Source organism: Brachionichthys hirsutus, chromosome 19 (assembly GCF_040956055.1).
Source record: "Brachionichthys hirsutus isolate HB-005 chromosome 19, CSIRO-AGI_Bhir_v1, whole genome shotgun sequence".
In the NCBI taxonomy this organism is placed as follows: Eukaryota; Metazoa; Chordata; class Actinopteri; order Lophiiformes; family Brachionichthyidae; genus Brachionichthys; species Brachionichthys hirsutus.
Genome location: NC_090915.1, coordinates 6,351,210 through 6,377,742, shown reverse-complemented (window position 1 = coordinate 6,377,742; position 26,533 = coordinate 6,351,210). Strand labels below are relative to the sequence as shown.

The 26,533-nt window shown below is 52.2% G+C and overlaps 4 protein-coding genes across 4 annotated transcripts; 2 read left to right on the top strand and 2 right to left on the bottom strand.

Moving 5' to 3' along the window:
• The first annotated feature begins 1,010 nt into the window (after window positions 1-1,010).
• On the top strand, window positions 1,011-13,736 carry chd1 (chromodomain helicase DNA binding protein 1). Its single transcript, XM_068752669.1, is given in 34 exon segments — window positions 1,011-1,161; window positions 2,817-3,015; window positions 3,138-3,251; window positions 3,360-3,556; window positions 3,669-3,943; window positions 4,107-4,332; window positions 4,508-4,608; window positions 4,683-4,861; window positions 4,947-5,071; window positions 5,173-5,389; window positions 5,514-5,603; window positions 5,706-5,896; window positions 6,279-6,467; window positions 6,702-6,864; window positions 7,062-7,214; window positions 7,341-7,412; window positions 7,497-7,646; window positions 8,029-8,177; window positions 8,298-8,394; window positions 8,479-8,574; window positions 8,702-8,878; window positions 8,970-9,130; window positions 9,216-9,257; window positions 9,340-9,473; window positions 9,567-9,702; window positions 10,118-10,268; window positions 10,349-10,471; window positions 10,553-10,720; window positions 11,145-11,246; window positions 12,163-12,341; window positions 12,416-12,515; window positions 12,585-12,636; window positions 12,716-12,986; window positions 13,454-13,736. Coding segments are annotated over 34 exon segments (5,115 nt in total). The 5' UTR covers window positions 1,011-1,108.
• Window positions 13,737-15,464: 1,728 nt separating this feature from the next.
• On the top strand, window positions 15,465-17,860 carry macir (macrophage immunometabolism regulator). Its single transcript, XM_068752776.1, has 2 exons — window positions 15,465-15,569; window positions 16,485-17,860. The coding sequence occupies exon 2, from the start codon at window positions 16,506-16,508 to the stop codon at window positions 17,133-17,135; it is 630 nt and encodes a 209-aa protein (XP_068608877.1). The 5' UTR covers window positions 15,465-15,569; window positions 16,485-16,505; the 3' UTR covers window positions 17,136-17,860.
• Window positions 17,861-17,947: 87 nt separating this feature from the next.
• Window positions 17,948-21,209, bottom strand: prrc1 (proline-rich coiled-coil 1). The gene is made up of 9 exons (XM_068752775.1): window positions 21,138-21,209; window positions 20,602-20,809; window positions 20,130-20,534; window positions 19,867-20,015; window positions 19,391-19,493; window positions 19,151-19,314; window positions 18,974-19,077; window positions 18,757-18,859; window positions 17,948-18,616 (listed from the first exon to the last, which is right to left on the bottom strand). The coding sequence occupies exons 2-9, from the start codon at window positions 20,720-20,722 to the stop codon at window positions 18,410-18,412; spliced, it is 1,356 nt and encodes a 451-aa protein (XP_068608876.1). The 5' UTR covers window positions 20,723-20,809; window positions 21,138-21,209; the 3' UTR covers window positions 17,948-18,409.
• A 124-nt stretch (window positions 21,210-21,333) lies between these two features.
• On the bottom strand, window positions 21,334-25,885 carry LOC137908956 (long-chain fatty acid transport protein 6). The gene is made up of 10 exons (XM_068753388.1): window positions 25,408-25,885; window positions 24,770-24,970; window positions 23,887-24,045; window positions 23,676-23,800; window positions 23,135-23,329; window positions 22,913-23,003; window positions 22,520-22,718; window positions 22,165-22,262; window positions 21,944-22,074; window positions 21,334-21,869 (listed from the first exon to the last, which is right to left on the bottom strand). Exons 1-10 carry the CDS (start codon window positions 25,883-25,885, stop codon window positions 21,693-21,695), a joined length of 1,854 nt encoding a protein of 617 aa, XP_068609489.1. The 3' UTR covers window positions 21,334-21,692.
• Between the last annotated feature and the right edge of the window lie 648 nt (window positions 25,886-26,533).

Genomic DNA, 26,533 nt, shown 5'->3' with positions numbered 1-26,533 from the left:
CGCAAAGTTTTCTCATTTTGTTAGCTTCCTGCTAGCATCGTGTTTCTATAGCGCTAGCTAACGCCACTTTCCCTGACAACCCAGGTAAACTCTGGGATCTCGTCCCTCTCCGCTGCACGTTCAGGGAACCGGCTAGTCGGGTTAAGCGCTCCGATATTAGAATAATATCATAATAATACAAACAATAACGTTGATTGTTCATTTCCCCTTTTCAGTGATTTTCAGACCAGAATCCCTTAATACCAAAACAATGACAAAAAAAATTAGCGCTAGCCACGACGTTATACGTGCACTTAGCCGTAAGTACAACTATTCTTCCGTAGCGTGGACCAGGAAGCTGGTGCTCATGGCGTAAAGGCCGCTGTATCGGTATATTGTTTCCCGGACGAAGCGCTGGCTGTGCCGCTATGAATCGCGGCTAACCTACCCCGCCAATAGCTGATTTTGGCGTCATTAGCCGGTGTCTGCTAGTTAGCTACAGGCTAATCTGTAGCCACACTAAGATTGAATTCCTTCTCGAGTGACGGTACTTTTTGTTTGTATGGTTGGCGGAAGAGTTTTCTTTTATACTTTTTTTTTCTTTTTCTAAGGGCAAGATGTCGATTTAGCGTGCCCACGGAGCGCCGTGTGTGTGGACGCGAACACGCTGCGGCTAACGAGGCCTGATTAGGCCTCTGCTGAACGGGAACAAAGTTAATCATTAGATGCGGGTAGCTCGCTTGCGTCCATCGGCGCTGCTCTGTTTGAGCTCGTTTAAAATCGAGATACACACAAAAATGCGTGTTTCGGTGTACTCCCGGTATGCGTAACCGTTCCGCTATAAAATTATAAAATGCAGTGAATAAATAACTTCGATATCGCGCGGAATTACTGACAGGGTCCGCAGGATAGCTCTTTGGCTAAACTTGGACGCTTTACTTTGTAAACACGAGGATTTGTGGTTCAGTGCTCCCTTTTACGCACTGCTGGTAAACAATGCTGTGCCTTAAATTAGGTAGAGCTTAGCGTTTCTAATGGCGATGTTTATTTACCATCTTTTATAGGATTCCGACGTGGGAGATAATAATATTTGAGGTTATCGAGGAAGTCTATATTTTTAGACTTTAATATGGCTGCACGCAATGAAGGCGAAAGTGTCAGCAACAGCAGTGGAGAATCAAGGTAAGGAAATGGATCGTCTGTCATAATAGTGTATCACAGTTGTGTTGTGAATGTTAATATATCTTTTATGTGTTGTCTCTGAGGCTACGACTAACATTGATAGTAGGGAGTGTGTACATTTGGCCCTTGCTTTCAGAGAGTAGGGGGTTGATGCACACGCCTGTCAGACAGCACAAGGGGGGGGTACCGCTGAGTCGCGCAGCAGAGCGAAGCGAGACAGTTGTCGCTGATCACCATCGGTTCAAAAAGCAAAGCGACGTTGTTAATAACGTCGAAAAGTAAAACCGAGGATCGGTCCTCGGGGACAGACACTCCTTTTATGAGACGGGCGGAGACAGAGAGACGCTAAAGGAGGAAACGCGTCCGACTAGTTTACCGTCTTCACCGATATCATCCCTCTGTTAGAACAGATGAAAGGAAGAAGCATCCATATAACATGAGTTTTATTGTCATTATACAATTGTACGATGAAATTCTGTAGTGTTGGTGAGTTTACGTTATAAGACTAGAAGCACTCAAACGGTGGAAGCCGTTTAGTGGGCTTCATGCTGAAACTCTCAATTAAATGGAAGTACTTTAATATACTTGATTGAAGTACGTTAATAACTAACCCTAGAACACGGTACATACGCTATGTCGTCTCACCGCGGTGTCATTTCCAGTTTCTTTGTGTTGAACAGTGTCATTTATGTTTTGCTCATGTCTAATAGTATGCCAATGTTGTTGTTGTTTCCTGCTGTTTACGCGTCGCACCATTACACACCGCATTGAGACGATGCTTGATCGTTCTTGAAAGAGACGTAACTGCCGCAATAACATTTCCAAGTTAACAGCCCTGACTCGGGTGTCTTGTGTGACTGGCGTGCCCTGGCGTTGTGTGGAACGGTTGTGGCGTAGTAACGCGCGTTCGGCTGTACGACCTACGACCGGGCGATAACTGTAGCAGCGACCGGAGGGCTTATTTAAAGAACGAGCGCAGCAGATGAGGCTACATCAAGCGGCTTGATGCTTGACATGTATCGTGCATCACGCCTTCTAATGTGCCGGCAGACACCGAAGACGGACAACGACGTGTCGTGACACCTTGACCGGTCCGGTTTGTCCCCGTGACGGGATTTCATTCTGCAGGCCGTTCTGTGAAATTTCACACGTGCTTTGTAGGAGCATGAATCTCATCAAGTAGTTCATATTTACACATTTTAACGCTTCTCTGCACCTTCGGCCAGATGTGTTTTTGCTGTTGTTGTTGTGCTGTGGTGGGAGTTGTGTGTGTGTGTGTGTGTGTGTGTGTGTGTCCACACCAACACAGGTTGAGTTTTTCTAGCATCATCAGTGGATAAATCAGATAGGCTTCACATGCAGGGAATCTGGAAGCAGTACACAGTGTGTTCTTAAAGCACACAGGCATACAGTACACAGATTATATCTGCAATAGCTGTTTTCACAGGAAATATTTTTGTAGTATTCATTCAGTGGTGCTTCTGTTCTCAGAGTTACAAATAAATACGTTTATCTCCAATCAGATGTAAAATTCAGGCACACTTACTAACAATGTGGTTTCAGATTTTTCATTGCGTATGCAAAGACATTCTGGGGCTCTGAACGCAACACACAGGAGGTAACTAATACCCTAAATGGGTGGTGTCTCTGTGCAGTAATTCAGATGACGAGTCCGGTTCTGGATCAGGCTCAGGGTCGGGCTCCGGCTCCAGCTCGAGCTCTTCCTCCAGCAGCAGCCAATCGGGGAGCAGCGGCTCAGGTAGCGGTTCAGACTCGGGCAGCCAGTCAGATTCTGACACTAAATCCAAGGAGAAGATGGAGCAGCCGAATAAGTCAGACATCGATGGGGCCGAGGTAAAAATCAAACATTCACAATGTGCTACTTTGAATGTTCTTGTTGGTGTTCAGCAGTCTATGGCTGGTTTTTTTTGTGTGTTTTTTGTTTACCTGTTCTCTGGTTTGCCCGTTGCTAACAGTTCTGGAAGTCCAACCCAAGTATCCTAGCAGTGCAAAGATCTGCTATGCTCAGGAAACAGCAGCTTCAGCATCAGAAACAAAGACAAAGCTCCTCCAACAGTGGATCTGACGAGGTTTGTTCTCCGTCTGTGCTTTGTGACCGGGAATGTTTTGACATATCACATACTTGAATGGAGCATCTGCTGCCGAACCGATCCGAATGTCATTTCTTTGTTTCTTAGGACTCATCGAGTAGTGATGACTCCAACTCGTCAAGTGGGTCCAAAAGAAGAAGAAATTCAGGCTCCTCTGACTCCGGGTCCGGTTCCGACTCTGGCAGTGGTTCTGGATCGGACTCGTCGGCAGAGGACAATAGTGAGGAGACTGCATCAGACTATGAACCCAGTCACAAAGTGAAAAGCAGAAAGCCTCCAACCAAGTAAGTGAATGTTTCACTCTGTGGCTGCCGGGGTTCCGCGGTTCACGCGCTCCGGGGTTTACCTATTAGTAATGAGACTTCACTTCAACTCCGTACCTTAATTACCTCTCAGGATGAACTTTCGGAATGGAAAGAAAAGCGGCATCCAGGGAAAGAAAGCCCAAAAGGGTTCTTCGTCTGAGGACGAGGATGACGGCTACAAAAAAATGGCGTCCGCGGGCCCGCGGCGGCAGGCTACAGTCAACATCAGCTACAAGGAGGACGAGGACCTGAAGACGGACTCGGACGACCTGGTGGAAGTTCTGGGTGAAGATGTGCCCCAGCTCGAAGAAGACGAGTTTGAAACGCTGGAGAGAGTGATGGAAAGCAGAATAGCAAGGAAAAAAGGTATGACAAGCATTGCTTGTGTCATCCGCGCTGACTTTACAGGGGAAATGGTGGATACTTGTTTGGGGAGGCGGTTTAAATCTCGTGTGGCAGAACTTAAACGTCCCGTGTATTTGATCCAGTATGTGGTTATGCCCCCCCCCCCCCCCCCCCCTCCCAACAGCAACAGGAAGTGTGACCACTGTATATGCTGTCGAAGCAGACGGGGACCCCAATGCCAACTTCAATCCTAACAAAGAGGCGGGGGATCTCCAGTATTTGATCAAGTGGAAGAACTGGGCCCATATTCACAACACCTGGGAGACGGAGGAGACGCTCAAGTTGCAGAATGTCAAGGGCATGAAAAAACTGGACAACTTCAAGAAGAAGGACCAGGAGAAGAGGAGATGGTCAGAGCGTTATTTAATGAACACGGAGCTTGTTGCTCTATTATAAATACTGTACTTAGACAAATATAACAAGCTATTTTTTTTAATTTTCTTCAGGGATTCCCATCAATCGTTGATTACAAAAAGAGAAGGCTTGCTTTTTTCCTTCGTCTCTCATTCTTCTTTGTCTCCCCAGGTTAAAGAGTGCTTCCCCCGAGGATATAGAATACTTCAATTGTCAGGAGGAAATGATGGATGACTTGCACTCCCAATATCAGCTCGTGGAGCGAATCATTGGTGAGCTGTTTGCGTGAAACGCGTCCTCATTGGACTGGCAAAACTTAACACGCCTCTGAATTCCCGTTGCGCAGGACATTCCAATCAGAAGTCGGCCGCCGGTTACCCAGACTACCTGTGCAAGTGGCAGGGGCTGTCGTACTCCGAGTGTAGCTGGGAGGACGGAGCTCTGATCTCCAGAAAGTTCCAGAAATGCATTGATGACTACATGAGCAGAAACCAGTCCAAGTCGATTCCATCCAAAGACTGCAAGGTAACGCTCAAAACCTTTCAGCTTCTGAAATGATGGCGACGGTAGGAAGTCGTGTCCCAGATGTCCCGTGTCCGTCTTTCTGCAGGTGTTGAAGCAGAGACCCAGGTTCATGCCCATGAAGAAGCAGCCGTCCTACATCGGGGGCGACGGGCTGGAGCTCCGGGACTACCAGCTGGACAGTTTGAACTGGATGGCTCACTCCTGGTGCAAGTACGAATCCAGCCCGAATTCCTCGTCCGCTTTTTATTTTGCACGAAACACGCGCGCGGCAGGAGACGGCAGCCATGTCCCTCTTCCGTCTCGTTTCGCAGAGGCAACAGCTGCATCCTCGCCGACGAGATGGGTTTAGGGAAGACCATCCAGACCATCTCCCTGCTCAACTACATGTTCAATGACCACCAGCTGTACGGGCCCTTCCTGCTGGTCGTGCCGCTCTCCACGCTGACCTCCTGGCAAAGGGAGATCCAGCTCTGGGCCCCTCAGATGAACGTCGTGGTCTACCTGGGAGACATCAGCAGCAGGAACATGGTGTGTTTGGTTACCCAGAAACTATTTCATATTTGAAGGTAAACATGTTTGGGATGCATTCAACAAAGAGTGACTCTTAATATTTGAACGTATTTGCGTCTCTCCCGTCTGTTCCTTTTCATAGATCCGGACACACGAGTGGATGCACGTCCACAGCAAGAGAATGAAATTTAACATCCTCCTCACGACATATGAAATCCTCCTTAAAGACAAGGTCAGCATCGGCTGCCCGGCGCCGGTTTGTTCACGCGATGCTCTTCGTGGCCGATTCGGTCACTAAGCCTGCGACCGATGTGTGTGCGTGTCCCCCCCGCAGTCGTTCCTGGGAGGCGTGGCCTGGGCCTTCATCGGCGTGGACGAGGCGCACCGACTGAAGAACGACGACTCGCTCCTCTACAAAACCATGATGGACTTCAAGTCCAATCACAGGCTGCTGATCACGGGAACGCCGCTGCAGAACTCGCTGAAAGAGCTGTGGTCCCTGCTGCACTTCATTATGCCAGAGAAGTAGGTCACACGAGCTGCGACGCGAAGGGTTCCTTCTCGCCGCGGCGAGAACCGAAGCGGAGAGCGTTCTCAGTTTGTCCTCCTCGATGATCACTCGGCTGTGGTTCCGGGTTATTTTAAGGATTTAAAGGATGTCTCTGCATCCTTTTTGAGATGACCTTCAATGCTTTCGGTTTCCCGGAATTCATTTTTATTTCTATAGTGCCAGATCATAACAGAAAAGGTTTCTCAAATCGCTTTACGGGTGAAGACGGAACCCAACCTGCGAGTCTTAGGTTCCGTTCAAGATTTCTGCCTTTCTGGGAGAGGAGCTCGGCGCATTATGTCTTAGCCTATATCATCTTAACTAAGGATTAGCCTAAACTAGCCTTTATTCTTTAAGGTTTCACTCTTGGGAGCTGTTTGAAGAAGATCATGGGAAGGGAAGGGACTCGGGCTACACCAGCCTGCACAAAGAGCTGGAACCCTTCCTGCTGCGCCGCGTCAAGAAGGACGTGGAGAAATCGCTTCCTGCCAAAGTGGAGCAGATCCTCCGTGTGGAAATGAGTGCTATACAGAAACAGTATTACAAGTAAGAGCCCGACGCTTCCTGCAGATTACACACAAACCACGGACGAGCCGAGGCATTTAGAGTCATTAGCTACCTCGGCTAGCAGTGCTGTTAGCATCGCAAGTTACACTGATGTGAATTCAGCCGTTCAGGGTCCCCAGACATCAGTCAGGAAGGTTCATTATGCCACTGGGGTCAGGTGTAATTGCCCCCCCCTGTGTCTGACTGTGTGATTGCACGTGTCTCTGCGCTCAGGTGGATCCTGACCCGGAACTACAAGGCTCTGAGTAAAGGTACCAAAGGCAGCACGTCTGGATTCCTCAACATTATGATGGAGTTGAAGAAGTGCTGTAACCACTGTTACCTTATCAAGCACCCGGAGGACATCGACTTCCTCAACAGAGCTGAAGCCTTACAGGTAGACGCAAACACCAGAACCAGAACCAGAACCCTCCTGAGCATTCGCCCGACACTCGCGTGTTTGTTGCCCTCTGTCACTGAAATAAACTGAAACTGACAAAAGTAATAATAAATAATTTACTGAAAAGTACCAACAATCTCCTCCGTTTTAGGACGGTCTATTAATGTCGGGCCCCCCCGCTTCTCTTTTTCCAGCAACTGATCCGCAGCAGTGGGAAGCTGGTGCTGTTGGACAAACTGTTGGGACGCTTGAAGGAGCGGGGCCACAGAGTTCTCATCTTCTCCCAGATGGTACGCATGCTGGATATCCTCGCCGAGTACCTGAGGAGCCGGCAGTTCCTCTTTCAGGTAGTGGCGCTACGCTCTCGCTCGACCGCCGCTCGGCTTCCACACTGAGAAAAGCGCTCGAAGAATTTCATTCAGCTTGCACACACAAAATCTGAAATGAGATCTCTCAATGGGAACTGTGTCCAGAGGTTAGACGGCTCCATCAAAGGGGAGATGAGGAAGCAGGCGCTGGATCATTTTAACGCTGAAGGCTCAGAGGTGAGTTCTGTCGGGGGGACGGGGGACGGAGCGAATCCAGGTTGGGCTTCACCCTCTCATCGTGAGCCTCCGCCCTGTTTCCAGGATTTCTGCTTCTTGCTGTCGACGCGCGCCGGCGGACTGGGGATCAATCTGGCCTCTGCTGACACGGTCGTCATCTTTGACTCAGACTGGAACCCCCAGAATGATCTGCAGGCCCAGGCCAGGGCCCACAGGATTGGGCAGAAGAGACAGGTGTGTGTGTGTGTGTGTGTGTGTGTGTGTGTTTATTGATCAATCGCTAGCTAACTGTGCTACACGCTAGCAGTGAGACCATATTGCTGTCTCTATTTACTACCGACACTAGGTGAGTCACGCAGTTTTCCTGCCTCGTGGTAGGGGGCGCTGTGATACTACAGAGCTAGCTACAATTGCTAGCTGTCACTGTGTTTTCACAGTAAATTACAACTTTTAAGAGAACATTATTATACCTTAAGAGTAAAGTGTTCAAACTGACGGCTTGTTATAAGTTAGATGTTACATGTTATAAGCTCTCCGTGAGGTTTGGTGAATGTAATGGGATGTTTTAACCCTTTAATGGAGCTGGACGTAACCCATTGTCCCGCTCATGTGGCAGGTGAACATCTACCGTCTGGTGACAAAGGGCTCGGTGGAGGAGGACATCATAGAAAGGGCGAAGAAGAAGATGGTGCTGGACCACCTGGTCATCCAGAGGATGGACACCACGGGGAAAACGGTCCTGCACACCGGCGCTGCTCCCTCCAGGCAAGGAGACGCCGCCTCTGCTGCTTCCGTCGTCCTCTTCAGTTAAAGCTGACGGAACCGCTTTTCGTTTTTTGTCGGATCGTAAAGAGGCCCCGCCTTGCTCTGCTTTATTACGTACAGTTCTGCGCCATTCAACAAGGAGGAACTGTCTGCCATTCTTAAGTTTGGCGCTGAGGAGCTTTTCAAAGAGCCAGAGGGCGAGGAGCAGGAGCCTCAGGTAAAGCTTCATGTACCTGTATGTAATAAAAAAAAAAAAAATGTTTTGGTCAGAAATACACCAGCATATCACACCCTGCTGTAGGAAATGGACATAGATGAGATCCTGAAGCGAGCCGAGACCAGGGAGAACGACCCCGGACCCTCCACGGTGGGAGAAGAGCTGCTCTCTCAGTTCAAGGTGAGAACCGGTTCTTACCGTGAACGGGTTCACGGTCGCATCGTGTGAAGATGAGACGCGAATGTGGCAAGTGTTGGATGTTAGAGCGCTGATGCAAAGTCACAGTGGGTCTTCCTGGACTGGACAGGTGGCCAACTTCTCCATGATGGAGGAGGAGGAAATGGACATCGACTCCGAGCGCAGTCACCGGAGTTGGGACGATATCATTCCCGGGGAGCAGAGGAGGAGGATGGAGGAGGAGGAGAGGCAGAAGGAGCTGGAGGAAATCTATTTGCTGCCGCGCATGAGGAATTGTGCCAAACAGGTACAGGGATAGTCAAACGTAGAAGGAACTCCAGATTTAAGGTTTGAGTTCTCCCTCGCTGAAGGTGGTTTCACTCACTTTGTGTTCAAAGATAAGCTTTAACTCGAGCGAGGGCCGGCAGAGTCGCATCAGGAGGTACTCGGGGTCGGACAGCGACTCCCCCTCGGACAGGAAGAGGCCAAAGAAGCGAGGACGGCCTCGGACCATTCCGCGGGAGAACATCAAGGGTTTCAGCGACGCGGAGATACGGAGGTAGAGTACGGGAGAACGAACCGGGTTGGCTGCTAACCTGCTGCTAGCTCGTGTTTCTGATCGTGCGTCTGTAATCCACGCACAGGTTTGTCAAGAGTTACAAAAAATTTGGAGGACCCCTGGAAAGGTAAGGCGCATCAGATCGGTGGCCGTCGCCGACGAGCGGGCCAGCAACAACGCCAGTCAGCGCTGCACGTGTCGTCCCTCAGGTTGGACGCCATTGCCCGCGATGCAGAACTTGTGGATAAGTCTGAGCACGACCTGAAACGCTTGGCGGAGACGGTTCACAACGGCTGTGTGAGAACCCTACGGGAGAACCCCTGTGGACCGGAGAAGATCTCGGGTAACTGGAGCAGCACGTCGGTGAAACGGCTCTGTTCTTGCAGGAGACAACGGTGCGAAGCCTGATCCTTGTTCTGCCGTCGTTTTTCAGGAGGCAGGCGAGGGAAGGTCAAAGGCCCGACATTCCGGATCTCCGGAGTCCAGGTCAACGCCAAGCTTGTCATTTCACACGAGGAAGAGCTGGCTCCGCTTCACAAGGCCATTCCTGCTGACCCCGAGGAGAGGAAAAAGTAAGCCCAGTAGCCCGGCTGCGCTCCAGATCAGGGGTCTCCGACCGGTTTCCCGCCACGGGCCGGTTTATTTATTTTTTTAGTAACGTATCACTTGACCAAGTAGATTAACAGGGGGAATGTTACGCCGGATAATCTTTCAGATTAAAACGCTTGTGAGACTCTTAATAGTCAATCCAGCCCGGTGGCTAATGTCTCAGGGCCCGGTACCGGGTGCCGGGCCGCGGTCCGGTGGTTGGGGGCCCCGTGACTCGGGTAATCTGGGAGTTGTTGCAGCCCCGGATGTCGGTGAACGAAGCAGACAGGATGTCGGACGTCACGCCGGCGGCACCGAAACAAACGCCTCTCCTAAATCAACCCCCGGGACAAAAGTCTTAAGTGCGCGTCCTCATCTTGTCTCCGTGTCTCTGTGCAGGTATGTGATTCCGTGCCACTCGAAAGCAGCCCACTTTGACATCGAGTGGGGGAAGGAGGACGACTCCAGCCTCCTCATAGGCATCTATGAGTACGGCTACGGCAGTTGGGAGATGATCAAGATGGACCCAGACCTCAATCTGACTCACAAGGTGATTTCAAGGGCAAATATCTCATCCGCGGGGGTGAACACGTTTCATCAATAACGGCCCCGTTACCTGTTATTGATCAGCTCCTACCAGACGACCCTGACAAGAAGCCTCAGGCCAAGCAGCTGCAGACCAGAGCAGACTACCTCATCAAGCTGTTGAGCAAGGACCTGGCCAAGAGGGACACCCAGAGACAAGCGGGGACAGTGAGTATCGGAAGGCCGCGGGGTCCGATCGGCCGCTTATCGATACGTCGTGGATCGGGTCAAAGCTACGTGTGTCCGTAGGCCAATTCACGGAAGAGGAAACCGAGAAATAAGAAGAGCAAATCTCTGAAGCCAGCCAAGATGGACGATGTGACGAAGGGCACGTCCTCGGAGCCCTCGTCAGACAAGCGGTCAGAGGAGGAGGAGGAGGAGGAAGAGGAGGAAGATGAAGACGTTGAGGAGGAAAAGGTATGTTTAGATATTGTGCCGTTGCGAATCGCTCCGGTTTGAAATATTAAACCTCTTAAATTGAACCTTTCAGGTGGCGTCGCCAGGAAAACCGCCGAGCAGACGGGGCCGAGCGGATCGGATGGTGGAGCAGGAGCAGGAGGAGGACGAGGAGGACGACGAAGACGATGACGAAGAGCCAGAGCAGGAAGAGGGTTCTTCCTCGGGGGAAATGGAGGATCAAGTAAAAGACATTAAACAAGAAGACAAGAAGGAAGAAGCTTGGGACATTAAGGAGGTGAAGGAGACGAAAGAGGAGGCGGTCCACAAGCAAGAGGAGAGCACGGAGAAGGTAAAGTCCGCCGTCGTCTCCGTCCAGGAGCAGAAGGGACGAGGTGAAGGTTAGGAATTCATGTCTTCTCCTCAGAGTGACGTAAAGACGGAGCGAACGAAGAAACCCTGTGATGTGGGCGTCGTCCACATCACAGCCGCCGGGGACAACGCGTCTGAGGAGTCTGAGGAGCTGGACCAGAGGACCTTCAGTGTGGTGGGTCCCCTGGGTGTTTGACCGTCCCCTCTGTGTTTGACTGTCCCCTGGGTGTTTGAATGTCCCCTGGGTGTTTGACCGTCCCCTGGGTGTTTGACTGTCCCCTCTGTGTTTGACTGTCCCCTGGGTCTTTGACCGTCCCCTCTGTGTTTGACTGTCCCCTGGGTGTTTGAATGTCCCCTGGGTCTTTGACCGTCCCCTGGGTGTTTGACCGTCCCCTGGGTGTTTGACCGTCCCCTGGGTGTTTGACTGTCCCCTCTGTGTTTGACTGTCCCCTGGGTCTTTGACTGTCCCCTCTGTGTTTGACCGTCCCCTCTGTGTTTGACTGTCCCCTCTGTGTTTGACTGTCCCCTGGGTCTTTGACTGTCCCCTCTGTGTTTGACCGTCCCCTCTGTGTTTCACTGTCCCCTGGGTGTTTGACCGTCCCCTCTGTGTTTGACCGTCCCCGCTGTGTTTCACTGTCCCCTCTGTGTTTGACCGTCCCCTCTGTGTTTGACCGTCCCCTCTGTGTTTGACTGTCCCCTCTGAGTTTGACCGTCCCCTCTGTGTTTGACCGTCCCCTCTGAGTTTGACCGTCCCCTCTGTGTTTGACTGTCCCCTCTGAGTTTGACCGTCCCCTCTGAGTTTGACCGTCCCCTCTGTGTTTGACCGTCCCCTCTGAGTTTGACTGTCCCCTCTGTGTTTGACCGTCCCCTGGGTGTTTAACTGTCCCCTCTGTGTTTGACCGTCCCCTCTGTGTTTGACCGTCCCCTGGGTGTTTAACTGTCCCCTCTGTGTTTAACTGTCCCCTCTGTGTTTGACCGTCCCCTCTGTGTTTGACCGTCCCCTGGGTGTTTAACTGTCCCCTCTGTGTTTGACCGTCCCCTCTGTGTTTGACCGTCCCCTCTGTGTTTGACTGTCCCCTCTGCTTTTGCAGTGCAAGGAGAGGATGCGGCCGGTCAAAGCCGCCCTGAAGCAGCTGGACCGACCAGAGAAGGGCCTGTCGGAGCGCGAGCAGCTCGAACACACCCGACAGTGTCTCATCAAGATCGGAGACCACATCACGGAGTGTCTGCAGGAGTACTCCAACCCCGACCAAATCAAGCAGTGGAGGAAGTTAGTCCCGCCCAGACGGAACTGTCCCCGTGCTCCTGGACGCGCGCTGACCCGCCTGTCTTTTCTCTTAACAGAAACTTGTGGATATTTGTTTCCAAATTCACCGAGTTCGATGCCAGGAAGCTGCATAAATTATATAAGCACGCAATCAAGAAAAGACAGGAGAGCGCTCAGGTTAGTGGACATTCTGTCCCTGTGTCACGTCCCATCCAAATCCATCACGATCCGGATCCTGTTTTTCAGGCGTTGGAGCAGAACACTCGAAATATCAACGCCCACGGCTACAAACACGCAGGTACGCCCATTTCCTGTTTAGCAGGGAGACCAAGGTGTGCTAGACAAAGGACCGGCTCATCTGTGGGCTTCGTCTTCAGATATCGAAAGGCTGAAGGACAACGCTCAGCAGGACGAGAGCAGCAGGGACAGCTGCAGCTCGGAGAGACACCCGCCTTCGGGTCGATACCACGACGGCAGCAAGGAGAGACACGGCGCCGAGTCCCACAGGAAGCCGGCGGCAGAGACCAGGAAACGACCGTACTCCTCCTTCAGCAACGGCAAGGACCACCGAGACAGAGACCACTACAGACCAGACAGCAGGGACAGGGACAGAGACAGACAGGACAGGTGAGCAACGCCGGGGCGGAGGTGGGTGCGTTTAAAAGATGGAGCCGTCCGATCAAAGAGTCTCCTTTTATATTCGTTATATCAAACGACAGATCAGATAACGGTGAAAACAAAGACGTCTTTGACGTGGGTCTCATTCCTCTGTTCACAGACGGTTAGTTCTAACGGGAGTTCTGCCCGCTTCAATACCTCGGGGGGGGCTTTTTGTCAAATAAAGGGTATTTATATTTTTAGTAGATTCCTGTCTCAGCCATCGTAATCAGATATGATTATCCGTGATCAATCAGCGAATCCAGACTGGGCAAGATCATTTTGGGTTGCGTGAATGAAATAGGATCTAAGATGTTTGTCTTTTGCGGATTTTCTTTAATGCAAGCGGGGGGGGGGGGGGGGGGGGACACCAGTGATGGGGTCCGGCTCCCCCGACGTTAGCATGGCTAGGCGCAGCGCTAGCAGGGGGACCGTAACGTTCGCTGCTGTGTCTGCAGATACCACAACGACAGCAAGCACAGGAAGCTGGAGGAGTTCCGCCCCAGCAGAGACCACCGGCTGGACGCGAAGGACCATCCGCTGTCGGACCACCGTCCTTCCTACCGCTACGGCTCGGACTGGCAGGCGGAGCAGCGGGCCTCGGCCAGCGGGCCCCGCTCTCCCCGGGACCAACGCTCGCCCTACGACGCCCGCTCGCCCCTGGGACACCGCTCGCCTTTCGACTACTCGTCGGACCACAAGAGCACGCCGGAGCAAATCTGGAGCGGCCGAAAGTCCTAGCAGAGACCGCCGGGGGGGGGTGGGGGGGGGGTCTGCCAGTAGCAGCCATAGACTAAGAGCTAACAGCCGATGCCTTACAGGAAGCGTGGACTCCTCCCCCCCCCCCCCCCCGACCTGAAGCGCCGCATCGCAGTCAGTTCAGCATGGCTGCCACCTCCTCGCTTCGGACGCCTGGGAGAGGAGACGCCAAGGAGCCGATACAAAATGGAGGCGTATTTTTGTATTTAAGAGTTTAAAAGCTACATGGTCGACAGCATGCAGCACAATTTAGTTATTTTTCTAGACATTTCTTAAACCTTGGAAACGGACACAGTCGACCCCCCCCCCCCCCCAAGCGCTGCCTCATCCTCCCTCCCACCCAACCCACGACACTGGATCCTGTGCTTGACTGTCCCCGTCTCATCGTTAATGTTGTTGCGTACCTTAATTTAAGTGTTAACTCCAGAGGTCGGGGGTCGAACGAGTCCGATCTATGAGCTTGACGTAAAAAGGCGTCTCGGTTCGGTCCAATCGGGGCTCAGGCTTAAACCACCTCAAAGTACCTCATTTACAGCACGTCTCACGTCCTCAGCGGCTTCTTCTGTCCACCTGGTGTGGATTATTTAATGTCCTAGGGGGGGGGTCAAAGAAAAACAAGCAAACCTGGATTTCTCTTTCTTTGTTTTTTTTTTTTTTTTTTTTCCTTCTGTTGTACATTTTTGTAAATCGGTGGTCTTCTTCCTCAGGCTTCGGGATCTCTAGCTCGACTTCTCCCCCCCTCCCCCCCCCCCATCAACTCAGGCATTTTTATTTTGTTGTTGTTCTGTGAGCGACTTTGCGTAACAGATGATGCTTTCAGAATGCGACGCCGGTGAAGGGAAACTTCTCCAACGGTAGTTTCGCTCACTCGTTCCCGGAAATCGTTTCGTTGGGAGGAGCCAAGACGGCGGCCGTCCTTCGCGAGAAGCTCCTGTTAGATCACGAATAAACTAGACTTTCACATAATCTTTCTTTAACCTCCATTTTGTTTTGTGTTCTACGTAGGCAATAATAATGTCGATGTTTCTATGCAGCCAAGTATACTTGTAGTGAACCACCCAACCGAATGAAGTCACTGTTACGGTTCACACTGTTGTACATACATTTCTCTATATTTCAAAATGAATTTACACTGAAAGTGCATGAATTTTTATGAACTTTTATATAGTTGTGTATCAAGCCATTAAAAATCAATCACTGTACTCTGAGGGACTCTTCAATCGAGTGTGGTGTGGTGTTTTTTTTTTTGTTCTCCGGAAAGCTGCTTACGGGCGCCAGAATCTCACGCGTGGACCTCGGACACGCAAATCTAAGTATTTAAAGGATACTTGGATTTAAATATTTAAGTGCAGTAGTTTAATTTGTTGTATATATGTATTATATTTAACTCTGTGACCAAGCAGGAGGGTGTTTTCACACTGCCACTGTTTGCTCCCCTTTAAACGGACCAGAGTTCCTTTTCTCGGATAATCCGCTCCGTTTGGGCTGGTGTGAAAGCGCATCCGGACTCTGGAGACCTGGGTCCTTTTTTCTGACGTCACTTTTTACAGGTTTCTACAAACAGTAGATTTTTAAATGCCGGTAGAATAAAAGTCTCCCGTTGGTCCGCTTCTCACCTGTGGCTTATTCGTGTTTTATTTTCTGTCGTATTTATGTTTTGTTTGGGGGGGGTGCGTGTGCGTGCGCGTGCTTCGTCCCCTCCCAGTGACGTCACCGTTGAGCTGGAGCGGCGAGGATCTGCGGTGACTCCACGCACGCAGAGGCGGAAGCGTGGAGCGTACCTGCTGGCGGGACAGACGGACGTTCCGGGATCAGGTCTGTGTTCTGCGTTCATCCGGTTCAGACTCCGCCGCGTGTCCGGTGACGGTCAGTGAACGGCGTCCCTCCGGTGCGTCCCGTCTCCGCGGAGGAACACCGGAGGCCTGCGGAGATGCCGTGCGGCTCTTTGCGGGGGGGAGGCAGCATTCTCACGGCTCCGTTATCGGGGCCTTTAGACGCGGGGGGGGGGGGGGGTCACATGTGCTGCACCGGGGTCGGTAATCACCGTGAGTCCGTGATTGTGTCTTTGTTTACTCTATTTTTTGTTTGTACAAGATGTAGGATGCCATTTTGGTTTGGGGGTGGTGGGCATGACGTAGGCTCTTATTTCCCCCAGTGTAATTCATTCCAGTGCTTCGGGTGGGCCGGTACGCGCCGGTAAGGACCGGCACGGACCGGCACGGACCGGTACGGGGTACCGGGACTCCTCCAAGCGATCGGACAGGAACGAACCTTCAGCGTTCCGTCTTAATCGCTTCCCAATCCGCAACGCTGCTCGTCACAGCCGCACAGCTACGTTACATCTTGCACTTCATTACCCACAATGCCCTGCGCGTTACGAGATAAGCGCCCACCCAAGAGGACCGTAAATGTGTTCTCGTTCGTGTTATGTAAATTCTATATAGACATAAACCTGCTCAATGAGGTCCAGAGTGAGGATCTGAGCCTCCTTCCTGTTGCTAAGTTACCTGTGAAAGGTATAAAGAGCTTAAAACCCAGCTCTGACATTCATCTTGTGATCTACTGCTTTGATGTTTGTCCAGGTAGCCTACTGTCTATTCCACGGTTCTATTAGAACCTAAAGACATCAGAACCAGCTGGACCGTAATGGGTCTGGCGGGTCTGGCGGGTCTGGCGGGTCTGGCCCGTTGTTATCTGCTGAAATGGTTTTCTTTCCGTCACCTTCGTCAGTCAGGGGAACGGTCTGCGAGGATGGAAATGGACATCCCCGGAGTGTCCAGGACGCACGTCCCCCTTCGTCCCGCCGCCGCCGAGGTCAAAGCCACGCTGAAGCCGGGGACGGAGAGACCCCGCTGCGCCAGCACCCCGTGCTCCCCCAACAGAGGGACGCTCCCGGGGTACCAGATCCTCCACATGGACTCCAACTACCTGGTCGGCTTCACCACTGGCGAGGAGCTGCTGAAGCTGGCCCACCAGTGGTCGGCGGCCCCCCCAGAGACGGGCTCCGTCCCAGAGGACACCTCCGCCCAGACCACCGTCCCGAAGCCCGTGGACTTGGGGACGCACCGGTCTTCGCGGACCTTTAAAAGCAAAAGTCGCTCCTACCAACCCTACGACATTCCCGCCCGGAACGGCCGCAGACGGAGACGTATGCCCAGCTCCAGCGACGGCGTCCTCGGGTCCCCGTCCCGCGGGGGACCCGGGAAGAGCCTGCACGCGCCGCTGCCGCTCTGTCTCCTCAAAGGGACGGGCGTCCAGTCCAAGTCTCTGGACTACCTCGACCTGGACAGAATAAGCGTCAAGGAGTCGGCGGACGCCGAGGTGTTGCAGCACCAGCTGCAGCACCTGACCCTGCGGGGGGACCGCAGGAATAAGACATGAGACGCGCTTCGGGCGTCGCCATGGTTACGACCTCGGGAGGGTTCCCCCCCCCTCCCCCCCCGGTTGATTTCTACTGCTTAGAGACCGCGGGACGATGGCGTGTAAACGAGGTTAAATGTGAATCGTATAAATGAGCAATAACTCGGTGAACCTGTTTATTGACTGTTGTGTTTGTGCTGATCCGACGGCAGCCAATGAAAGCGCACGACTGCCGTCAGAGGCTCCTCCCTGACGACTGGATGCACCTGGCAACAGGTGAGATAATAAACGCCGTCTCTGGTTTAATGCCGTCAGTCGTTATCGGTGTTTAAACCATTTATCGCTTGTGTGAAAAATGTTCACCTCAAAATCTGTTATCAAGATATGTTCTCTCTGTATCCCTGTCTCTCTATCTCTCTCTCTCTGTTTCCCTGTGTCTCTCTATCTCTCTCTCTCTCCCTGTCTCTCTCTCCATCTCTCTGTATCCCTGTGTCTCTCTATCTCTCGCTCTCTCCCTGTCTCTCTCTCCATCTCTCTCTGTATCCCTGTGTCTCTCTATCTCTCTCTCTCTCTCTGTGTCCCTGTCTCTCTCTCCATCTCTCTCTCTCTGTATCCCTGTGTCTCTCTACCTACGTCTCTCTCTCTCTCTCTCTGTATCCCTGTGTCTCTCTATCTCCGTCTCTGTATCCCTGTGTCTCTCTATCTCCGTCTCTCTCTCCACCTGTATCTCTCTCGTTGAGCGTCATAAATAAGTTTAATTCTCTCAGGAATGCTCTCTCTGTTCCTCTGATCTTATCAGATGGGATTCTGGGATTCACTCCAAACACCAGAACCAGATGGAAAGGGGATTTATTTTTGTGTAACAAGGCACATTAAGACAAATATACGGAGTAATATTCTGTTAGCATCCTGCTGCTGTTAGCCGTCGTGGATGAACCTTCCGCCGCAGCGGCAGGAAGACGCCAGACTGAGGAGGGCGTGGCACCATGCTGGGCTTTCAGGATTAATTTAAATAAAAAGGTGCAGGACGCACCGAGAGACGCCGTTTAGCATTTAAAAACCGGTTCAGCTCGGAACTCAGATTGTTCCCGTCCATCCCAACGCCACGGGGACAGACCGGATATAGGTATAGATATTTTCCTTTAACATTGCTCAGCAGAGACCTTCTGGAATGTCCACGTCTCCCCGTACGGACACGGAAATGGACCGGGTCCTATGAGGAACCGTGCTGTCCCGTCAGACATGTCTCCATCCCCCCCAGCGTTGCAACTCAAACTGGAACGACTCCTCCTCACTCAGTCCTGGGGGGGCAGACGCCGTTTGTAGATTCCAGCCAGGGCCTTGGCGGCGCTGTGGATCATCCGGGGGCGGGCCATGCCCGTCATGCCCTGGTGCCAGTCCGCTCTGTTGACGTTGGGCGTGCTGCGCTCCAGAACCTCGCCCACCGTCACGAGGAGGCCCGACCAGCGCAGGCTGTAGTCAGGGGGGGTCAGGGCCTGAGCCTGCACAGAGAACATCAACAGAGGCGTGGGGGTCGGGGGGTGGGGAGGGCGTTCGGACCCACCGGTCATCTGGATTCTGTTACCGCGTAACTTTCCACAGAGTGGACCCGACAGCGTGGGGGGGGGTGAACCAGCCGTACCTGCTGGACGAGGTCCAGGTCCAAAGGGGTCGCCTGGGTGAAGACCTCGATGCGGACGCCGTGACCAGGGTCCTCCAGGAGGAGACATCCGATGTCGAACCACCTGGACGCAACGAGCGCGGCTGTTACAGGTTAGCGTTAAACGGCTACCCGGCGGTCCGACTCGGGGCCGGGCCGGCGCTGTAAGGGTTAATCGTGAGAGGATGACGCCACCTACTTGTCGGGGTAGAGCTCAGCGATGAAGTTCTCCACGGCGACGACGGCCTGGTTGTCTTGGATGGCGCCGACCCGCCGCAGCCCGTTAGCGCGCTCCTGAGCGCCCTGCGGGTGAACCGAGTTACAGCGTCGTTTACGGGCGCGCGACCCAAAACCCGTGCGCTCGGTGCTGACCGACCTTAACGCCGGCGGCGTAGCCCACGGGCTGCGGGGCGATGTTGGACTGGCCGGGCTCGCCGGTGACCGTGGCCATCCCGAACACCTCCTGGAAGGCGTCTCTGACGGCGTCCACGTTCGCCTCCTTCTCCGAAGTCACCACGATGTCGACGTCCCCGCCGGACTCTGGGAGCAACGACACGGCGTCATTCGTCGGGTCGGGTCGGGTCGGGTCACCCCCCCCCCCCCCCCGGTGACTCACTGATGTATGGCGCCATGCCAGGATCCAGGGTGGTGATCATGGACTCCACAGAGTGCTTGGTTTTGTCCAGGACCGTCTTCACAACGGGGTTCCCCGCGACTCCCTGAGACAAAGAGCCAACGGGTCAGTGTCTGTTTAAACGTCTCCGGCGGCGCCGCTCCACCATCTTGTGCAGGGGTCGCGACCCGGAGCTGGACAGCCGTCCACGCGGACAATGGCCGAGGACGGGAGGCTTATTGCACCGGCAAATCAAACGATTGGGTCTTCACAGCGGCCGATTCCCATCAGAAACACAAACTGCAGCGGGTCAAAGTTCATCCGGCACCTCCACCGTCACCTGAGGGCCGGGTGGGGTCTACTTCCTGGGGAACAGGAAGCAGGCAGAGGGGCCTGGACAGAACCAGCAGGTTCTGGATTCTTGTGGTCAACGTGACCCGAAGATGGAAGTACGCTCAAGAGTGAGAGAGTGGCGTTACCTTAAAGAACCCCCAGATGCCTCCGCCGGCGCCGTTGTCTCCGGACCCCCCCCTGGGGTCGTCCTGCTGCTCTGGGAAGGTGATGGAAGATCCAGTATTTAAGCCCCCGGTCACGGCTGGCTGCTGGACCAGGGGGTCGGACATCACGCCTGGAACGCACAGCAAGAACTGCGGTTTGACTTAACCCGACGGACGGTAGCGGCTCCGGGTGGAAAGCTCCGATGGCCTGAGGTTAAAGCGGCGCCGGGGGGGGGGGGGCTCACCTGGCATGGTCGTCGCGCCGGAGAATGTTGGCATCAGGGGAGTCTGTGGTGCTCGACCCGCATGACCGCGCGTGATGTCATAGCCCGCACTCATGGAGAAGCTGGATACGGGCGGGCCCATGGGGGGGGCCGTCATGCCGGCAGCCGAGGGGGGAGGTTGTCTGATGGGCGGGGCCAGAGGAGGCAAAGAGGGAGACACGGCAGGAAGGAGAGGGGAGGCATGCGTGGAGCGAAGAGGAAACTGGTGGGCTGTGGTCAGGGGGCTGCTGAAAGGTGGGAGGGAGGGGACAGGAGGCCGGGGGGGGGCAGGTGAGAGGGAGGGGACAGGTGGGGGGGCGGTGGACACCTGGAGGTGAGTGATGGAGCCGGAGGCGGAGGCTGGGGGGGGCAGAGGGCCGGCCAGACCTGAAACAGATCAGAGTTTAGCTCCTCTCCACAGGTCGGGCCTCCACGTTTAATCACGTGATCGTACCTGTGCTCATGGGCGGGAAGCTCCCTGCAGCAGCTGGAGGAGGCACCGGGCTAGCAGGAGGCAGGCTAGCAGGAGGTGGGCTAGCAGGAGGCGTATTCTCAATCCCGCTTTCTTCCATCATCTTCTCCTTTCAGCCCAGAGGATCACTACGAGCCCCAAAGAATCGCTACGCGATTGGGTTGATCACTTCCGCCACCGGCAAACCGTCCTGTCATACAACAGACATGTTTATTACGACAGAGCCAGCTAATTCAATCTGTAATAGATGACACACGTCTCAAAGTAACCTCCTAACAGAGCTGTAGCAGCTAGCTCTGTAGCAGCTAGCTCTAGCTCTGCAGCAGCTAGCTCTGTAGCCCTAGCTCTAGCTCTGTAGCAGCTAGCTCTGTAGCTCTAGCTCTGTAGCAGCTAGCTCCGTTAGCTTCCTCCAGCAGCTCCGAGCCCGCCGGACTGCGTCGTTTTATCCAAGTGTTTGAGGCGAGACCAGCGAACCTGTCGAACCTCAATCATTACAGCAAGTTCCAGAAATCACTCACCTCCGAGCTGGACCACGTCGGCACAATCATCAGAAACGCCGACACACTTTGATGACGTCACACAACGCCACGTCATAAACACGTCGAGCGCCCCCCCTCTGTCAAGCTTTGAAATAGTTTGTATGGAAACTGATACGTCACCCGAGTAAACACGGATGTAAACAGGATGTAAACAGGATGATATAAACACTGGGTTCGAAGTACGTTTATGTTTCTAATATAACGATTTTCACAATTTAATACCTTTTTACATTATAAACAATGTTCAAAATAAAAAAACAAGCTTTTATTTTATTTCAGATATTTCATTTGGCCTCCTGACACTAGTAACTTAGTGAGAAAGTGTGTGTTCATGATGGACGGAGATTCTCCGTCTGTCAGAGAACATAACGGTGTCAGAAAACAGCATTTCACTGTAATAATTAGCAGTAGCATTAGCGACAGAGTTCTTCCACCTGAACCTGAGTCTTAACAGTTTTCTCTTTATTCTTTTTTTCACACGCACCGACCAGCCTTATTGGGTCCAGTCCTGCTCATCCAGGAAGGGGATGATGTTTAGAAAGAGATCTTTCCTGACAGAATGTCTTGATATAGAGACAAAGTCAGGAGGACATAGCGCTTCTGAGAGATGTCCAAGAAATACAGCGGATCCGGGGACGCCTCTGGATTAAAGCCTTGCTGGACCAGCTTCATCTTCTGCTGCTTGAATGTCTCCGTCACATCCAGAGAAGTCTGAAAGAACAGACCGGGATCAAATGGGGAAAACTAGGAGAACCCACGCTAATGCTAGAACTACGAGGACTCGCCTGTATCCTGAGAAACCGCGGCCAGGCATACGCAGGAAGTGTCGTCACCAGATGCTTGTAGAGTTCGGCTCCGTTTAATGTCTGATCCTTCTTCAAGACGATGGCAGCCATTCCTGCTCGACCTTCACACCCTGCGGACACAGAGGGGAACGGTGTTGGTGCCACGTCGGTCACTGGACCCCCCCGTTGGGAACGCATTAAAAGCAGGGGCTACTTCAGACCTGGGACGGTGACTCCGTAGACGTTGGCTTCCTGGATGAAATCAAGATGACTTAAAACCTCGGTCACCTCTGTGGTGGAAACGTTCTCTCCTTTCCACCTGCAGGACACAAAGGTAGCTGCAGTAACGACTCGACAACACTGCAGCTTCCTTCCCAAACAGGAAGCGTCCACATTAATTCATGGTTCCTTTATTGAGTAATCTATAAACACATTTCTGATCTCACAATATGAAAAGAACCAAAATGGAATCCAGGATTTACGTCCAGATGAGACTTAGAGTCTTATGAACGCCTCTTTGGCCCTGGACATCCCCTAAAGGTGCAGAAACATGGGTGGCCTCGTTGTCAAGGTTACCTGAAGGTGTCTCCGACGCGGTCTCGGAAGTACAGGAAGCCCCGGTGATCCTGGAGCAGGAGGTCTCCAGTGTTAAAATAGACATCGCCAGCTTTGAAGACGTCCCCGAGCAGCTTCCGCTCAGACTGGACCTTGTTCCCGGCGTAGCCCAGGAACTGGTTCATGGTGGTCAGAGGAGCGACCAGGATCCCTGCCTCTCCTGTCCAAACGCAGGATGGAAGAACGGCGTTACAAAACTTTATTAAAAAAAGGCTCGCCACAAAACGGGCATGTCCAATGACGTCAGTCCGTTCTTCTGAGTTCAGCCCGTCAACCGCTCCCGGTCCGGGAACAAAGAAACCCCGAGACGGAAGCGCTCTCCGTCACGGGGCGGGCGGGCGTGTGTTCATTCACCTATCGGTGCTCGCATGCATCTTCCAGACGCGTTCCGGACTGGCTCGCATGTCTGTGGATCATATCTCAGGAGCTCAAAGGGCATCGAGCGCTGAAAGAGATGAAGGAGCGTTAGCGCCTCCAACCGATCTAGAGGATTTACCTTTTCAGGAACATTTTGAAAACGCCAAACAAACATTAGATGACGAGATTAAAACAAGAGATAATCCAAAGGAAATGCACCTTGCTGAAACAGTTGACTCTCCCAATCGGTCCGACCTCATCCGTGTAGTTGAGGAAGCCGATGCTGGCCTCAGTCAAGCCGTAACCTTCTCTGATTTTGATTTTGCCGAAACGTCTGATGAACTCTTTCCACACATCTGACCTGAGGCCGCTTCCTGCCGCCAGCCGAACGCTGTGAGTCATCTCCTCTGGAACCTGGAGGAACAATGCGCGTTATAAAAAAACACATTTAACTTTTTAAAGAGAACCTTTCCGTTTACGAAAAAACATTCCCAAAAAAGAAACGTTAAATACGAGATCCTGAATATAAATCAGTTGAACTGCTCAAAACAACCAAATATAAAATACTCCAGTTGAAATGATTGAACTATTCCAGATTCTCTAATATTTACTGAGCTCCTCCACTGATGGAGCGCAAAGTATGAAACAATTCAGCTTGTTCATGATCCGGTTATTGCTGGCTGTTATGAACACTGGAGCCTCTAGGGGGCGCTCCAGTGGATGAAAAGTTAGACTTCTTGAACATTGTCGTCAGTCTTACTGTGGGTTGGTTGACCAGGTACCGACACAGCTCTCCTATGTACTGCACTACAGTCACGTTGTACCTCACGCAGTCCTTCCAAAACTGACTGGCAGAAAACTTCCTTTTTAACACGCATGTTGCACCTACGACCCAAAAGAGAACACGGCAAAGAGACAAACATTACAGCTGCTAACAATACAAATACCGATAAGAAACTAAAACTCCTTACCTAGGTGGATGCATCCTCCGATCCCTAACAGGGATGCGGACATGTGGTACAGAGGAAGCGTGATGTAGATGATGTCATCAGCTGTGGCCCCGCACATGTGAAAGAACGCCATGCTCACGACGGCCTTCAGGTGACCCACACGGGCCGCCTTAGGGAGACCTGAAAGGACCTCTAAAGTCAGAACCTCTGAGGAACAGTCAAGCAAGTGTTGAAGTTCAAAGTCATTGCTCGGGGTGGGACATTTATCCCTAAAGTAAGAGCATCAGGGAATTTTGGAAATGAGACAATACAATATTTTTGATAACGATAAAATTTTCAAAATGCAATTGTATGCAATAAGTGTTATGACTTTATTTCTGTGTGGTCTACCTGTGTGGTCATGCTAACGTTTACCTGTGTGGTCATGCTAATGGTTTACCTGTGTGGTCATGCTAACGTTTACCTGTGTGGTCGGTCATGCTAATGTTTACCTCTGTGGTCATGCTAACGTTTACCTGTGTGGTCATGCTAATGGTTTACCTGTGTGGTCGGTCATGCTAATGTTTACCTGTGTGGTCGGTCATGCTAACGTTTACCTGTGTGGTCATGCTAATGGTTTACCTGTGTGGTCATGCTAATAGTTTACCTGTGTGGTCGGTCATGCTAATGGTTTACCTGTGTGGTCATGCTAATAGTTTACCTGTGTGGTCGGTCATGCTAATGTTTACCTGTGTGGTCATGCTAACGTTTACCTGTGTGGTCGGTCATGCTAATGTTTACCTGTGTGGTCATGCTAACGTTTACCTGTGTGGTCGGTCATGCTAATGTTTACCTGTGTGGTCATGCTAACGTTTACCTGTGTGGTCATGCTAACGTTTACCTGTGTGGTCATGCTAACGTTTACCTGTAGTCCCTGAGGTAAAAATGAAGAGGAAGTTTGACATGATGTCGGCTTTAGGAGGGTCACTGAGTGTTTCTTCAGAGGCGTTCTCCAGCTTATCTAACAAGCTGATGAGGTCCTCAGAGGGCGACGAGTGATCCACCACCCACACAGTCGTGGTGTCCTTCAGATCAGGCAGCACCTCCTCCACCAAACTAACCAGCTCTGGAGAACAACAACAACAAGTTATCTCAGTTACATTCACGGGAAGTCGTCTCTATCATAGAAACAAAACACAGTACTGACTAAAGATGGAACGTAATGAAAGAGATTCCAAAAATGCACACCATAATATCCATGACGTCATCAACAGACCATAACATCACCGTTGTGTAGCTACAAGGCACGACAAACACGCGATACTAAAGGGTCCAGGATTAATTGTATTCTTTAACCTGCTATGGTGGCAGCAGGACTTGCCCTACTCTGCACCTGATTGGACAGGTATGATGACGTCATAACTTAATCATTGAGGGGCTTCAGTAGTTCAGGGACGCCGTTCTGTGGAGCTATGAACTCAAACTGGACCTTCTGGATCAACAGTAAAGCTGAGGGTGAGGGCGGTCCTCCTGCAGCTCACCTGGGGGGGCGTGGCCACCTACCTGCGCCAACCACCAGCGCGCCGGCCCCGCAGCTGCGGACACAGTGCAGCAGAGACGCGGCTTTCACGTTCGTGTTGACGAAGGCGACCTCGCAGCCCAGTTTGCACAGCCCCAGCCACACGCAGACAAAGTCCGGCTCGTTCCACATCCACAGCGCGACCACGTCCCCGCGTCGGGTGGCGCCGCCCCGCCCGAGCGCGGCCGCGAACTGGCTGCTCCTCCTGTCCACGTCCCGGTACGTGAGAGTCCGGTTCTCAAAGACGATGAAGGGCTTGTTCGGGTTCCTCCTCGCCCGGTACAGGAAGCAGTCGAGGTACGAGACGACGCCTTGCTCCGTGCGCGCCCGCAGCGTCCTGGAGAAGGTCCGGAGCCTCAGGTAGTGGAGGAGGTCGGCCCAGAGGAACGGGAGAACCGTCCTCCGGTAGAGGAGCAGAGCCAGCAGCCCGGCCGCCAGGCTGCTGAGCACCGCGGCTATCATCTTTGTCAACACACCGCCGTCCTCACATTCCTGTCTAGCGTCGCGCATGCGCAGGAGCAGCCTGCGTGACTTGTGCGGCTATTAGCTTTTCAAACATGAAATAAATAGTTGCCAGCACTAAAACCACCAATGAATATTATTAAGCAACAGAAAAGAGTTGTACTGAATGTTAGGTCGACCAGCTCGAGGAACGGGGGAAAAAAAGGCAACAACAACATAGGCGCAGCCTGGTGACGTCATAAGAAGGCGACGCCTCCTTAAAGGTACATATCGTTATTCGTCTGTTACAGTGGGTATGAATGGCTGTTGCTCTTTCAAAGTAACCCCCCTCGTTGGTGGGATATATGATTTTTATATTATTATATCATGTGATTATATTTATCATATGATAAATGGTATATTACAAATCATTTGCAACTATCACGTCTTTAAAACGTGGGGTTAGGGTTTGACAGAATTAAGAGCTATATTATTTATGTTGTGTTTTATTAAAAAAAAAAAAGTAGCTTGAAATGACAGGATACATGTAAATATTGATGTAATATAACCTAATATTTCTATATTAAGCGTGACGTATTGGCATTTTTTTAAGCAGCTCAAGGAAGCGCTTCATTCGTTCAGAGGGGGCTATTCAAACGTTGCGGATAC

Excerpts from the sequence above, each read along its gene's own strand:
- macir (XM_068752776.1), top strand. The coding sequence starts at position 16,506 with ATGGAAATGGACATCCCCGGAGTGTCCAGGACGCACGTCCCCCTTCGT.
- LOC137908956 (XM_068753388.1), bottom strand. The coding sequence starts at position 25,885 with ATGATAGCCGCGGTGCTCAGCAGCCTGGCGGCCGGGCTGCTGGCTCTG. Across the intron at positions 23,004-23,134 it reads GAGTCAACTGTTTCAGCAAG|CGCTCGATGCCCTTTGAGCT; the intron begins GTGCATTTCCTT and ends CATCTCTTTCAG. Across the intron at positions 22,263-22,519 it reads CGCGTCGGAGACACCTTCAG|GTGGAAAGGAGAGAACGTTT; the intron begins GTAACCTTGACA and ends TGTGTCCTGCAG.
- prrc1 (XM_068752775.1), bottom strand. The coding sequence starts at position 20,722 with ATGATGGAAGAAAGCGGGATTGAGAATACGCCTCCTGCTAGCCCACCT. Across the intron at positions 19,494-19,866 it reads GCATCTGGGGGTTCTTTAAG|GGAGTCGCGGGGAACCCCGT; the intron begins GTAACGCCACTC and ends TCTTTGTCTCAG. Across the intron at positions 19,315-19,390 it reads TGGCATGGCGCCATACATCA|AGTCCGGCGGGGACGTCGAC; the intron begins GTGAGTCACCGG and ends CGTTGCTCCCAG.